A 16,358-nucleotide genomic window follows, 5' to 3' on the forward strand; every position below is an offset into this window, starting at 1 on the left:
CGCCACTAAAAATGTTGGGGCCTCTGACTTAACCATTGATCAAGGCCCCCCCCCCCCCCCTTTGACAGGTGCAATTTTTGACCAAGTGACTAAAACGTATATGCACTTTATTCTTAAGTGTAGTCAAACTTGGAAATGTTGTAAAGTTAGTAACACACAAACACAGAAACACACTCAGACACAGACACCCACACAGACGCTCAGCACTTGTTTACATTGACCTGACAAGTAATGAGGTAGACTACAGTTAGTCAAAAAACGAGATTTACAAAACAAATTATGGAGTTCTGATTATCTTTTTGTCAAGGAAGATGCCAACTAACTGATGACAACAGCATACAGTGTCTGAAAGGAAGGCCCCTGAACTGCCTAAACAATAATTGAAAGGTTAAATGGTGGATTGGTGACTACCGGAAAGGTCTCATTAGTCTCAAAGTCTGTAGAAAGATGTGAATAATCAGTAGTAAGGTCAAAATTTCCTAAAAAGGAACAGACAATGGACACACACAAACTCAAGCACAAACTTGCACATACACCCAAGGAAACACTGACAGAGACAGCCTCAGAAAACACACAAAGACATATACACACACACACTCAGAGACACCCACAGAAAACACACAAAGACATACACACACAGAGAGACAACCACAGAAAACACACAAAGACATACATGCACACAACCTTTACTGAGACATCCACAGAAAATGCACAAAGACATACACACACTCTCACAGAGACAACCACAGAAAATACACTGACATACACACACCCTCACAGAGACACCCACAGAAAACATACAGACATACGCACACACCCTCGCAGAGACATCCACAGAAAGGACAAACATACATACATACACACACACCCTCACAGAGACATCCACAGAAAACACACAAAGACATACACACCCACCCTCACAGAGGTAGCCAGAGAAAATACACAAAGATATACATACACACACCCTCACTGAGACACCCATAGGAAAAGCACAAAGACATACGCAGACACCCTCACAGACATCCACAGAAAATGCACAGACATACACACCCACCCTCACAGAGAGACCCACAGAAAAAAATACATACACACTCATAGAGACACAAACAAAAGCACAAAGACATAAACACAGACACCCACAGAAACACTCACATGAGGTAAAATTTCTGCACTTTGCATCCCCTAAATCAACAGTGTGTGACATGCATGATAAAAAAAATTGCAGAAATTAGGGGATCACTTTTTAAAGAATCATATTTGTAAAATGTGCAAACAAAAATAATTCTGTAAATTCAAAATTGTACATTAATGGTCTGGGTAGAAGGCTAGATGAAGAAAGGTACTTTTGAAAGGTTGACATATGTTTGATTTTTTTCCCCCCATTTTCCCCAACCAAGAGCACCACTTCAAATATAGTGTACAAATGTTCCCATCTGTCAGCTGTACTTATGGATTTTGAAAATGCTGTACTCTATATGGTCTTCAAAATTAAGTCAGCTGTAGTATAAACTGAACAGTGTTAAGTTAACCAGTCTCATTTCAAACACTAAGCAATCTTAGTCTTAGAGTATAACATTTTATGCAGATTTAAAAATCTTAGATAAAATGCCTCCTTGCATCTAGAAAGTCCTTGCATAAAGGGACAGTAAACTGGAATGTAATTAAAATATATATATATATATATATATATATATATATATATATATATATATATATATATATATATATATATATATATTAATAAAAACATATCTGCCAAAAGGGCACCTACCATTTGTGTATTGAGAAGGAAACATTTCAGTATGGCTTTAAATATAGAATTTCTACAGAATTTTTGAAATAATCATAAATACACTGCTGCATATTGCTAAAAAAAAAGTGTTTTTATGGACCCCTGGCTTCACCATACAACTACTACCACACTGAAGTTACAATCCGAAATTGCACAAATAAATAAAAAACATTTACCAAAAAAGTCCTACCTCCTCTGCAAAAGAAAGTGATCTGCCGTCTGATTTAGGCACACACTTTACAAACTTAAGTGCCAAGTCTGTCTCACACTGTGCATAGTGGTTTAGTGCACATTCAGAAATCCTCTCAAATGCTAATGCTTTACTCCTTGTAATAACATTTCCCACGCTCAATAGCACTCTGCTGTAGTACCCTCTGGTGGCTGCCAAAAAAAAATATTTTTTTTTTTTTTAAAACAAGTTGTTCTTGCCTCATGGGGCCCCCTGGCAGGAGTCACCCCCTGATGGCGGCCCTAATCATATACACTGAAAAACAGTTTTAAAATTTATATGGATACAAAGTTGCAAAGTTCTACTCCCAAAAGAGCTGAAAATGGCAGCCTCAGTTGTAAAAGTTCAAACTCTGATACTGTTTCCTTGTTGGGGATTATTGTATAAAGGAAATTCTCCAAACAGAAGAAACTGTTAATAAACGTTATGTCCACGGCTTTCAAGCAAGCATATCAATTACACATATGAGTCAAACCTGTAATTTCTACTAGGTGTCCGCAGACTGACCACAGCTGTTAGGCAGCAATTAAGGTCCCACCTGCATATATACAAGCTCCGTTTGCTTACCAGCCTAATATCAGCTGTCCACAGTTGAAATACTGCATTCAAGGTCCCAAATGCATAAACGTACCATCTGTTTCTTACCAGCCTGGCTTTACATGCCACTGCTCTGACCGTTGGGATATCACTCCTCATCCGGTTTCTAGGTGTTTGCAGATTTCAGCTTTCAGGTGTACCACCCCCTTAGACACCAGTCCAGATGCGTATATGCAGATCAATTTGAAACCTTGTGTTGGTATTGTTGTTATAAGAGCATCTGTTCTTTTGCACAACAATACCAAAACAAGGTTTCAAATTGATCTGCATATACGCATCCGGACCCTGGTGAGAGACTGGAGTCGGCTAATCTATATGCACTAGCCCCGCATATATACTTGCTTTGACATTATATTACTTTTTTATGTTTGGGACTTATTTCATTTACTTTAGTATCCTCTAGACTTTCTCTCTGGATTACATTCTGATAATGCTTTTCGCTCATTTCTTATAAAAGTGAAACACATTGTTATAAGTCTCTCACAAGCTCAATCAGATTATGCTCTGCAATTTTCATATTTGGCAATTTAGTACACCCTCTGCTACTGACAACCTTTTAACATGGCTGAATGCTTTTGTATGACAGCGTATAGTCCCTGGGAGTTTTATAACTGGTTATGATTTATTTTACCTTGTTATGGGGTATAGGACCCATACCCCTACGATAGTCTTTTATGATAAGTTTACTGAAACTCTGTTATGTCACACATATCTCTTACAGAGACCAAGTAGCGGGCCAAGGGAATAACATATCTACGTCTTGGATTTCTATCAATTATCTAGAAGTGTTTTGTTATGATATATGGGTCTCAACTATGTACTTTTTTTTTCTAGCTCCTATTATGTGTTTCAACCACACATTGCACATTTTGTCAATCTATCTCCAATATTCTCAGTTTATTATGTTTTTCAGGTCCAAACGCCTTTTGTGTTCCATGGGTGACTAAAGCGTATTCATATTATCCCTGTTAATCCTAGAGCATTTAAAGATAACTATCATTATTATTCTTCCTGGTCTTTTGGATGCACCTTATTTCGGTGCATCCACTTTTCTCAATTACTGCTTTTGTATATAATTTTTCCAAGTTGCACCTCACTTTAGGCACCACATTTATTACCATTTTCTTATTTTATTATAGTTGAGCTTACTTTTTGCTTTCTTTTTTTGAACTATTATTATTGGTTTCAGAGCTATTTACTTTGTTGGGGCTTTTATTAGCTTCCCCTATTTCTATCTCTTTACATGAAACTTCTAGTTAAAGGGCCATAATACCCAAATGTTTAAACACTTGAAAGTGATGCAGCATAGCTGTAAAAAGCTGACTAGAAAATATCACCTGAACATCTCTATGTAAAAAAAAAGATATTTTACCTCAAACGTTCCTCAGTAGCCACCTCCCATTGTAAAGGATTTCTAAGCAGCATTTTAGTATGTCTGTCCTGGGACAGCTGAAAGGATGCGCCTCGTGAACTCTCATATTATTTCACCAATCAGGTAAAGGAAGCTTACTATGAAATCTCATGAGAGTTAAGTCAAATCTCATGAGATCACAGTAAGAGTTCATGACCTCAGCACTGCTGATGCTGATTGGCTGCTGTTCATTTCTTCATTTGTTTTTTATTTTTACCTGCAGCTGGGAGCAGCTGAGTATAACTTTTTACACAGAACTTACTCTGCTGAGCTGAGGAGATTGTGAGGTAAAATATCTTCCTTTTTTACATAGAGATGCTCAGGTGATATTTTCCTGTCAGCTTTTTACAGTTATAGTGCATCAGTTTCAAGTGATTTAGCATATGAGTATTATGTCCCTTTAACTAACAGATATATCATAGGCCCAAGAGTGACCCTTTCCACCTCTATCCCCAACTGCTTTCTCATTATTACATCTATGTCCTGAGTGGTCCAAGAGTGGTCACAGTTTAATCTTGAGCAAGTCCCTTCACTTATCTTTAGTGTAGATATTTTCACTGGGGATAATTATTATTCATTTAAAACTTAGGTACATTATAATTTTATTACTACTTTAAATATTTTTTGTGCTATCTGATATCTTTTACTGCATTGTTTTGTATCCCTTTGATTGCACTTATCAGATCTATCTGCCTTTTATGTTTAGTTATGTACCTAAATAAATCTAAAAAATAATAATAATACAGGGAATTAAAGAAAGTTTATTGTGATCAGCCCCATAATTTTAAAAAATATTTTTTTTCCCAATTTTTTTTTTTTTTAGTTTTTTACAATACAGGGAGTGCAGAATTATTAGGCAAGTTGTATTTTTGAGGATTAATTTTATTATTGAACAACAACCATGTTCTCAATTAACCCAAAAAACTCATTAATATCAAAGCTGAATATTTTTGGAAGTAGTTTTTAGTTTGTTTTTAGTTTTAGCTATTTTAGGGGGATATCTGTGTGTGCAGGTGACTATTACTGTGCATAATTATTAGGCAACTTAACAAAAAACAAATATATACCCATTTCAATTATTTATTTTTACCAGTGAAACCAATATAACATCTCAACATTCACAAATATACATTTCTGACATTCAAAAACAAAAACAAATCAGTGACCAATATAGCCACCTTTCTTTGCAAGGACACTCAAAAGCCTGCCATCCATGGATTCTGTCAGTGTTTTGATCTGTTCACCATCAACATTGCGTGCAGCAGCAAGCACAGCCTCCCAGACACTGTTCAGAGAGGTGTACTGTTTTCCCTCCTTGTAAATCTCACATTTGATGATGGACCACAGGTTCTCAATGGGGTTCAGATCAGGTGAACAAGGAGGCCATGTCATTAGATTTTCTTCTTTTATACCCTTTCTTGCCAGCCACGCTGTGGAGTACTTGGACGCGTGTGATGGAGCATTGTCCTGCATGAAAATCATGTTTTTCTTGAAGGATGCAGACTTCTTCCTGTACCACTGCTTGAAGAAGGTGTTTTCCAGAAACTGGCAGTAGGACTGGGAGTTGAGCTTGACTCCATCCTCAACCCGAAAAGGCCCCACAAGCTCATCTTTGATGATACCAGCCCAAACCAGTACTCCACCTCCACCTTGCTGGCGTCTGAGTCGGACTGGAGCTCTCTGCCCTTTACCAATCCAGCCACGGGCCCATCCATCTGGCCCATCAAGACTCACTCTCATTTCATCAGTCCATAAAACCTTAGAAAAATCAGTCTTGAGATATTTCTTGGCCCAGTCTTGACGTTTCAGCTTATGTGTCTTGTTCAGTGGTGGTCGTCTTTCAGCCTTTCTTACCTTGGCCATGTCTCTGAGTATTGCACACCTTGTGCTTTTGGGCACTCCAGTGATGTTTCAGCTCTGAAATATGGCCAAACTGGTGGCAAGTGGAATCTTGGCAGCTGCACGCTTGACTTTTCTCAGTTCATGGGCAGTTATTTTGCGCCTTGGTTTTTCCACACGCTTCTTGCGACCCTGTTGACTATTTTGAATGAAACGCTTGATTGTTCGATGATCACGCTTCAGAAGCTTTGCAATTTTAAGAGTGCTGCATCCCTCTGCAAGATATCTCACTATTTTTGACTTTTCTGAGCCTGTCAAGTCCTTCTTTTGACCCATTTTGCCAAAGGAAAGGAAGTTGCCTAATAATTATGCACACCTGATATAGGGTGTTGATGTCATTAGACCACACCCCTTCTCATTACAGAGATGCACATCACCTAATATGCTTAATTGGTAGTAGGCTTTCGAGCCTATACAGCTTGGAGTAAGACAACATGCATAAAGAGGATGATGTGGTCAAAATACTAATTTGCCTAATAATTCTGCACTCCCTGTACAAACTGTTACAGATTCCATAAACTTGGTTTAACATAAATTGAATTGTAATATCTCATGATCTAATACAGACCAACCATTTTGGTTCATATATTATTTAGTTCAAATAGGTTATTTCCAAAATCTCAATATTAAAGTCCAGAAATTCTTTGGGGCATGTCCCCAAATTAGTAGATGTAAGCAATCTTTAGATCCAAAGATCATGTCGGAATACAATAATAGCTAAAATATACTTTTTTATTATTCTCAAGTTAATATTTGGCTTGAATGCCTCATTATTTCTCGTGTTTAAAGGGATACTAAACCCACATTTTTTTTATTTCATGATTCAGAAAGAGCATGCAGTTTTAAGCAACTTTCTAATTTACTCCTATTATCAATTTTTTTGTTCTCTTGCTTTCTTTTTTTTTTAAAAAGCAGGAATGTAAGCTTTACAGGTCCATTTTTGGTTCAGCACCCTGGATAGTGATTGGTGGCTACATTTAGCCACCAATCAGCAAGCGCTACTCAGGTGCTGAACCAAAAATGCGCCGGCTCTTAAGCTTACATTAGTGCTTTTTCAAATAAAGATAGCAAGAAAACAAATAAAAATTGATAATAGGAGTAAATTAGAAAGTTGCTTAAAATTGCATGCTCTGTCTGAATCATGAAAGAAAACATTTGGGTTAAGTATCCCTTTAAGTGTTTAAAAATCAAATATTTAGTCATTAAAAATTGCAATGAAGAAATGTGCCAGCCAACATAACCAACATGGTGTTGTCTAACTAAACACTCACAAAAAATATTTAGCAAGAGTCCCTAAGGATTTAGATTATTAGAATTAGTATAGAAATGTGAAGAAAATATATTGTGTGTGTTTGTATGTATGTATGTATGTATGTGTGTGTGTATATATGTATGTATATACTGTGTGTGTGTGTGTATATATATATATATATATATATATATATATATATATATATATGTAAGTATATGTATGTGTATCTATGTGTATGTATATATATATATATATATATATAATATTATTATCAGGTATTTGTAGAGCGCCCAACAGGTTCCGCAGCGCTATGAACATGGGTGGTATATAAAAAAAACGATTACAGGGATCAAATGGGGAGAGAGGGTCCTGCCGAGAGTTGCACTGTTGTAGTCGGCTCTTATGAAGGTGAACTACAAACAGCTGGGCTTATAGGGTTTTAGGGGATAGCAGTGGAGATAGGAAGGTTACTGTAGGTTGTAAGTGTCCCTGGATAGTAGAGTCTTCAGGGAGCACTTGAAGCTTTTAAAACTAGAGGATATTCTTGTGGAGCGAGGCAGAGAGTTCCTTAAGATGGGAGCCAGTCTTGAGAAATCTTGTAGACGGGAATGTGAGGAGGTAACAAGAGAGGAGGAGGGTAGGAGATCATGAGCGGAGCAGAGGGAGAGTATCTGGAGACAAGGTCTGAGATGTAGGGGGGAGCAGTGCAATTGAGGGCTTTGTGTGTCAGAGTGAGAATTTTGTTTTTAATCCTAGAGGCAAGAGGAAGTCAGTGAAGGGATTGGCAGAGGTGCGGCAGATGAAGAGCGACGTGCAAGGAAGATGAGCCTGGCAGAGGTGTTCATTATGGATTTAAAGGAGCTAAGCGGCTGCTAGGGAGACCAGAGAGGATAGAGTTGCAGTAGTCGAGGCGGGAAAGGATGAGAGAGTGAATTAAAATCTTTGTTGTGTCTTGTGTAAGTTGTTAGCAAATATCCTACAGCGCTAGATATATGACCTCTAGCTCCTTGACAGAGTGGGTCCCTAGCCACCCACTGAATAAGTAAAATACAAAATGAAGCTGAAGGAGCGCCTAACCAAAGGCAAGGTCAATAGGCAAATATTGAATCTTAAAAATAATAATAGTAAAAATAAAAATAATATAATGGGGTATATGTCTTAAAATGTGTATATTTATTACATAGACTATATATCACAAAATAATGCATGGATCCATGACTAACTACAATCTTAAAATACACTTAAAAAGTAGAGTGTTGGCTCTTAAAATACAACATATAACAGTCAGATGGGATTGATCAGGATAAAAACAACAGTTCAAAACCTATGATCAATAAAAAGTATAAACACAGTTGAAAATGGTGATACAGTCAATTTAGAACAAGTAGGTGTATAAAGTTCATCAAGTGGTATTCCATTTATCTTCCTAGATGTTATCCAAAGTGTAAGTGCACAAAGAGTAGTGATGTGAAATCCGCAATATAGATGCTGTGTTGCAAAAAAATCCAAATAATTCAAAATGTGAAAAAATGTGAAAGAGGAAATATATAAAAAAACTGGAAGATGTATTAAAAAAAGAGTACAGCTGTGTGCGTCCAAAATCCAATATATATGCAAAATATATAAAAATAATGATAATAAAAATGATGATAATAAAATTAAAAAAGTTAAAAAATGTGGAAAAAATCAAAAGTGAGAAAATCAAAAGTTATTGCTCCGTGGTGGTTAATCCAATCTTCAGATTAAAATAACCAATAAACAATAGATGTAAAAGTCCTCATAACCTGTGGAAAAGGAATAATAACAACATAGAGTAGTACTGTATAAATAAATGACGTTTGATTAGAATATAGCTCACCATATATTGCCAACATGTTTCGGCCCACTGCAGGGCCTTTCTCAAGACTAGAGACTCTCTCTCCCCCTCTCTTTTGCTCTCTCTCCCTCTCTTTTGCTCTCTCTTCCCTCTATTTTGCTCATTCCCATCTCTTTTGCTCTTTCCCCTCTATTCTGCTCTATCTCCCCCCTCTCTTGCTCTTTCCCATCTATTTTGTTCTCTCCCCCTCTCTTTCTATCTCTCTAATTCTCTTTCTATCTCTCTCCCCTCTATTCCCGTCATGCCGCTAACGCCCGGCCACGCCTGCTTTCACCCACATCAGCTGTTCAAGTAGGGACTCTAAGGCCAGGTGTGTTTGTCCTTGCGCGCAGTCTCTACTGCGCATGACAGCTTCGGACAAACACACTTGGCCTTTCATTATATAGGATATATATATATATATATATATATATAAGGAGTCAAAGAGAGAGAGCACTCGCCGTGTGTATAATCCAAATTTATTTAAGCATGTTAATGTTTTCGGGGAGTAACCCCGTCCTCAGACAAGTGACGGGGTTACTCCCCGAAAACGTTAACATGCTTGAATAAATTTGGATTATACACAAGGCGAGTGCTCTCTCTCTTTGACTGCTTATATTGATATACGTGGGATGCACCCCGGATTCTAAATAGAAGTGAGTGCTGGACTTTCGCATTTATATATATATATATATATATATATATATATATACACACACACAGATGTTGATGTAAATTGACATGTTGTCTTGATAAAGGCCTGACTTTGGTCCGAAACGTCAAAATTTACTTTTAAGAATTTTTTTCAATAAAGCTTGAATTTTAAATTCCTGTGAGTGCTTTTATGAGACTGATAGATAATATGCCAACTGTGTAAACTATGTCATAAAAAGGGATGAAATTAAATGAGAAAAAATGTTTAAACAATTTAATATAAATCCTAATTACACATATTTGTGATTTATAAATAAAAAGATCAAATCAAATATAAAATTGTGGTAGTGGTTCTTTATCAGCCAGTGAGCTTCTGTCCCAAAGACCAGTTGAAGTGGTGCTTTTTCTTGTGTATGAAAAAAAAAAATAGATATCATTGTATTTTTGAAGATCGTTATAGTGAAACAATTACATGCTTATTTATTAGTGCATGTAGTTTAAGCTCTAGCAATGCTCCAAGTCTATGTGTTTAAAGGTGCAGGGGCAAATGGGTTAAACACAGTTAAAATACCACTCAGGAGCTGAAGAGAACTGCTGGCCCTACGTGGACATGTGGACATGGCTGTTGGGCAGAGGTAGCCACACAGCTAACTCGTGTTTAATATTTTCTTTTAGAGAAAATGCAAAACTTACCATAGGTCTAATTATTTATAGCATATTTTTGTTTTTTTCTCTTCTCAGAGGCTAATAGCCAGCACCGGTAGCAGACAGAGGAGCAGACTCTCTGTCATGTCCCAGTACCTTTGCAATGTGCGAAACTGTTTCATTATTCCTGGCAGTGCTTTTGTTCCAAAACCAGAGGTAAGGATATAGTGATTTTTTACATTATTATTAATGTATTTTTCCATTGCATTATTTATTCTGTATGTTAAAATGATTCAACTTATGCCCAGATAATTGGCTTTGTGAAATTAGTAATCGTATAAAGCATGTTAACATTTCAGTAAGCATTTTATTTATCTCTCCACTTATTTTTGAAGGCATTTTTGCATCATAACCATCAGGGAATTTTAGGTTAAAATATTAAGCAAGCAAATCCAAAAGTTTTGAAAGTTCAGGGTAGCAGAACTGGGTTGACATTATCCAGGGGAATACTTATTTTGTTTAATTGTGTCTATATAAACAAGAAATTACAATTCAAGTTTGCTGTTTTCCCGAAAACATAGCTCCTGTCTATAGTGCTTCATGATATTGTGCACATTTTCATGCTGTATCATTTATTCTTGTTTGAAATATTTATTTCAATGATTTAGATAGAGTGAAGCATTACTAGGAGCTAGTTAAATACATTGGGGCCATCTATCAAACTCCGAATGGAGCTTGATGCCCCGTGTTTCTGGCATGCCTGCACGCTCACCAGAAACAGCAGTTATGAAGCAGCGGTCACAAAGACCGCTGCTCCATAACCTGTCTGCCTGCTCTGAGCAGGCGGACAGACATCGCCACAATTCAACCCGATCAAATACGATCGGGTTGATTGACACCTCCCTGCTGGTGGCCGATTGGCCGCGAGTCTGCAGGGGGCGGCGTTGCACCAGCAGCTCTTGTGAGCTGCTGTTACAATGCTGAATACGGAGAGCGTATTGCTCTCCGCATTCAGGGAGGTCTTGCAGACCTGATCCGCACTGTCGGATCAGGTCCGCAAGACCTTTGTTAAATAGGGGCCATTAGGTGAACCAATCTCAAGAGACATATATCAGCAGCTCACTCTCTTTAGTGCATTGCTGCTCCTGAGTTTACCTAGGTATCCTATTCAACAATGAATACAAAGTAAAAAAACTAAGGCCTAGATTTAGAGTTCGGCGGTAGCCGTCAAAACCAGCGTTAGAGGCTCCTAACGCTGGTTTTGGCCGCCCGCTGGTATTTGGAGTCAGTGATTAAAGGGTCTAACGCTCACTTTACAGCCGCGACTTTTCCATACCGCAGATCCCCCTACGCCATTTGCGTAGCCTATCTTTTCAATGGGATCTTTCTAACGCTGGTATTTAGAGTCGTTTCTGCAGTGAGCGTTAGAGCTCTAACGACAAGATTCCAGCCGCCTGAAAAAAGCAGGAGTTAAGAGCTTTCTGGCTAACGCCGGTTTATAAAGCTCTTAACTACTGTACCCTAAAGTACACTAACACCCATAAACTACCTATGTACCCCTAAACCGAGCTCCCCCCACATCGCCGCCACTCGATTAAAATTTTTAACCCCTAATCTGCCGACCGCCACCTACGTTATACTTATGTACCCCTAATCTGCTGCCCCTAACCCCGCCGACCCCTATATTATATTTATTAACCCCTAACTTGCCCCACACAACGTCGCCGCAAGCTACATAAAATAATTAACCCCTAATCTTCCGACCGCAAATCGCCGCCACCTACGTTATCCCTATGTACCCCTAATCTTCTGCCCCTAACATCGCCGACCCCTATGTTATATTTATTAACCCCTAATCTGCCCCCCACAACGTCGCCGACACCTACCTACACTTATTAACCCCTAATCTGCCAAGCGGACCTGAGCGCTACTATAATAAAGTTATTAACCCCTAATCCGCCTCACTAACCCTATCATAAATAGTATTAACCCCTAATCTGCCCTCCCTAACATCGCCGACACCTACCTTCAATTATTAACCCCTAATCTGCCGACCGGAGCTCACCGCTATTCTAATAAATGTATTAACCCCTAAAGCTAAGTCTAACCCTAACACTAACACCCCCCTAAGTTAAATATAATTTTTATCTAACGAAATAAATTAACTCTTATTAAATAACTTATTCCTATTTAAAGCTAAATACTTACCTGTAAAATAAATCATAATATAGCTACAATATAAATTACATTTATATTATAGCTATTTTAGGATTAATATTTATTTTACAGGTAACTTTGTATTTATTTTAACCAGGTACAATAGCTATTAAATAGTTAAGAACTATTTAATAGTTACCTAGTTAAAATAATTACAAATTTACCTGTAAAATAAATCCTAACCTAAGTTATAATTAAACCTAACACTACCCTATCAATAAAATAATTAAATAAACTACCTACAATTACCTACAATTAACCTAACACTACACTATCAATAAATTAATTAAACACAATTCCTACAAATAAATACAATTAAATAAACTATCTAAAGTACAAAAAATAAAAAAGAACTAAGTTACAGAAAATAAAAAAATATTTACAAACATAAGAAAAATATTACAACAATTTTAAACTAATTACACCTACTCTAAGCCCCCTAATAAAATAACAAAGACCCCCAAAATAAAAAATTCCCTACCCTATTCTAAATTTAAAAACTTACAAGCTCTTTTACCTTACCAGCCCTGAACAGGGCCCTTTGCGGGGCATGCCCCAAGAAGTTCAGCTCTTTTGCCTGTAAAAGAAAACATACAATACCCCCCCCCCAACATTACAACCCACCACCCACATACCCCTAATCTAACCCAAACCCCCCTTAAATAAACCTAACACTAAGCCCCTGATGATCTTCCTACCTTGTCTTCACCATGCCAGGTTGACCGATCCGTCCTGGCTCCAAGATCTTCATCCAACCCAAGCGGGGGCTAGACATCCACTGAAGAAGTCCAGAAGAGGGTCCAAAGTCTTCCTCCTATCCGGCAAGAAGAGGACATCCGGACCGGCAAACATCTTCTCCAAGCGGCATCTTCTATGTTCTTCCATCCGATGACGACCGGCTCCATCTTGAAGACCTCCAGCGCGGATCCATCCTCTTCTTCCGACGACTAGACGACGAATGACGGTTCCTTTAAGGGACGTCATCCAAGATGGCGTCCCTCGAATTCCGATTGGCTGATAGGATTCTATCAGCCAATCGGAATTAAGGTAGGAATTTTCTGATTGGCTGATGGAATCAGCCAATCAGAATCAAGTTCAATCCGATTGGCTGATCCAATCAGCCAATCAGATTGAGCTCGCATTGTATTGGCTGTTCCGATCAGCCAATACAATGCGAGCTCAATCTGATTGGCTGATTGGATCAGCCAATCGGATTGAACTTGATTCTGATTGGCTGATTCCATCAGCCAATCAGAAAATTCCTACCTTAATTCCGATTGGCTGATAGAATCCTATCAGCCAATCGGAATTCGAGGGACGCCATCTTGGATGACGTCCCTTAAAGGAACCGTCATTCGTCGTCTAGTCGTCGGAAGAAGAGGATGGATCCGCGCTGGAGGTCTTCAAGATGGAGCCGGTCGTCATCGGATGGAAGAACATAGAAGATGCCGATTGGAGAAGATGTTTGCCGGTCCGGATGTCCTCTTCTTGCCGGATAGGAGGAAGACTTTGGACCCTCTTCTGGACTTCTTCAGTGGATGTCTAGCCCCCGCTTGGGTTGGATGAAGATCTTGGAGCCAGGACGGATCGGTGAACCTGGCATGGTGAAGACAAGGTAGGAAGATCATCAGGGGCTTAGTGTTAGGTTTATTTAAGGGGGGTTTGGGTTAGATTAGGGGTATGTGGGTGGTGGGTTGTAATGTTGGGGGGGGGGGGTATTGTATGTTTTCTTTTACAGGCAAAAGAGCTGAACTTCTTGGGGCATGCCCCGCAAAGGGCCCTGTTCAGGGCTGGTAAGGTAAAAGAGCTTGTAAGTTTTTAAATTTAGAATAGGGTAGGGAATTTTTTATTTTGGGGGTCTTTGTTATTTTATTAGGGGGCTTAGAGTAGGTGTAATTAGTTTAAAATTGTTGTAATATTTTTCTTATGTTTGTAAATATTTTTTTATTTTCTGTAACTTAGTTCTTTTTTATTTTTTGTACTTTAGATAGTTTATTTAATTGTATTTATTTGTAGCAATTGTGTTTAATTAATTTATTGATAGTGTAGTGTTAGGTTAATTGTAGGTAATTGTAGGTAGTTTATTTAATTATTTTATTGATAGGGTAGTGTTAGGTTTAATTATAACTTAGGTTAGGATTTATTTTACAGGTAAATTTGTAATTATTTTAACTAGGTAACTATTAAATAGTTCTTAACTATTTAATAGCTATTGTACCTGGTTAAAATAAATACAAAGTTACCTGTAAAATAAATATTAATCCTAAAATAGCTATAATATAAATGTAATTTATATTGTAGCTATATTATGATTTATTTTACAGGTAAGTATTTAGCTTTAAATAGGAATAAGTTATTTAATAAGAGTTAATTTATTTCGTTAGATAAAAATTATAATTAACTTAGGGGGGTGTTAGTGTTAGGGTTAGACTTAGCTTTAGGGGTTAATACATTTATTAGAATAGCGGTGAGCTCCGGTCGGCAGATTAGGGGTTAATAATTGAAGGTAGGTGTCGGCGATGTTAGGGAGGGCAGATTAGGGGTTAATACTATTTATGATAGGGTTAGTGAGGCGGATTAGGGGTTAATAACTTTATTATAGTAGCGCTCAGGTCCGGTCGGCAGATTAGGGGTTAATAAGTGTAGGTAGGTGTCGGCGACGTTGTGGGGGGCAGATTAGGGGTTAATAAATATAACATAGGGGTCGGCGATGTTAGGGCAGCAGATTAGGGGTACATAGGGATAACGTAGGTGGCGGCGGTTTACGGAGCGGCAGATTAGGGGTTAAAAGTGTAATGCAGGGGTCAGCGATAGCGGGGGCGGCAGATTAGGGGTTAATAAGTGTAAGGCTAGGGGTGTTTAGACTCGGGGTACATGTTAGAGTGTTAGGTGCAGACGTAGGAAGTGTTTCCCCATAGGAAACAATGGGGCTGCGTTAGGAGCTGAACGCTGCTTTTTTGCAGGTGTTAGGTTTTTTTTCAGCTCAAACAGCCCTATTGTTTCCTATGGGGGAATCGTGCACGAGCACGTTTTTGAGGCTGGCCGCGTCCGTAAGCAACTCTGGTATCGAGAGTTGTATTTGCGGTAAAAATGCTCTACGCTCCTTTTTTGGAGCCTAACGCAGCATTTGTTTGAACTCTCGATACCAGAGTTAAATTTATGGTGCGGCCAGAAAAAAACCCGCGGAGCGTTAACAGCCCTTTTACCGCCAAACTCCAAATCTAGCCGTAAGAAAATTATATAATAGAAATAAATTAGAAAGTTCTTTGAAATTATGAATCATGATAGTTTGATTTAGGCTTTAACGTCCCTTTAAGCTGTTTTCATGTCAGATTTTAAAATAATAATCACACACCATACACTGCAGGTTTTAATATCTGAATAAAACAGGAAATACTATTCCTAATTTGGTGGCCAACCCTCTGATTTTACCAAACATTAAAATCTGATCCGGAAATATCCTGTATTGTGTCTCAACTTACAGCTATATGGGTGGTTTCAGATTCTCCTTTCTCTCTCAGACAGGGAACCCTAAACTAAAATTTCCATCAAATATTCCAATATACTCACTATTCCCTAATGGTGTTCTAGAAACACTGAATTGGTTGACCTATTTTCAAGTTAGCCATTATATAAATTTTCACTCTCATCCTGCTTATTTAAAAATATCATTAACAACTTCCAAATCTACATGTTTATTAAAACCTTATCCCACAAATTCTTATCCATTTTTCACAAACTTCTTCAATGGGCAGTTTACAAATACAGCCCTACAATCACCATTAAATGGGAAACCGACCTTTAAAT

The 16,358-nt window shown here is 38.0% G+C and overlaps 1 protein-coding gene across 2 annotated transcripts in view; it reads left to right on the forward strand.

Moving 5' to 3' along the window:
- Positions 1-16,358, forward strand: part of TFB1M (transcription factor B1, mitochondrial) — a 207,489-nt gene that overhangs the window by 87,636 nt on the left and 103,495 nt on the right. For both annotated transcript variants that reach the window (XM_053710970.1, XM_053710971.1), the window contains exon 6: positions 10,431-10,550. In XM_053710970.1, coding sequence (XP_053566945.1) covers positions 10,431-10,550 — 120 coding nt within the window. The remainder of the gene's footprint in view (positions 1-10,430; positions 10,551-16,358) is intronic.

The sequence above is a fragment of the Bombina bombina genome, chromosome 4 (genome assembly GCF_027579735.1).
Source record: "Bombina bombina isolate aBomBom1 chromosome 4, aBomBom1.pri, whole genome shotgun sequence".
Lineage (NCBI taxonomy): Eukaryota > Metazoa > Chordata > Amphibia > Anura > Bombinatoridae > Bombina > Bombina bombina.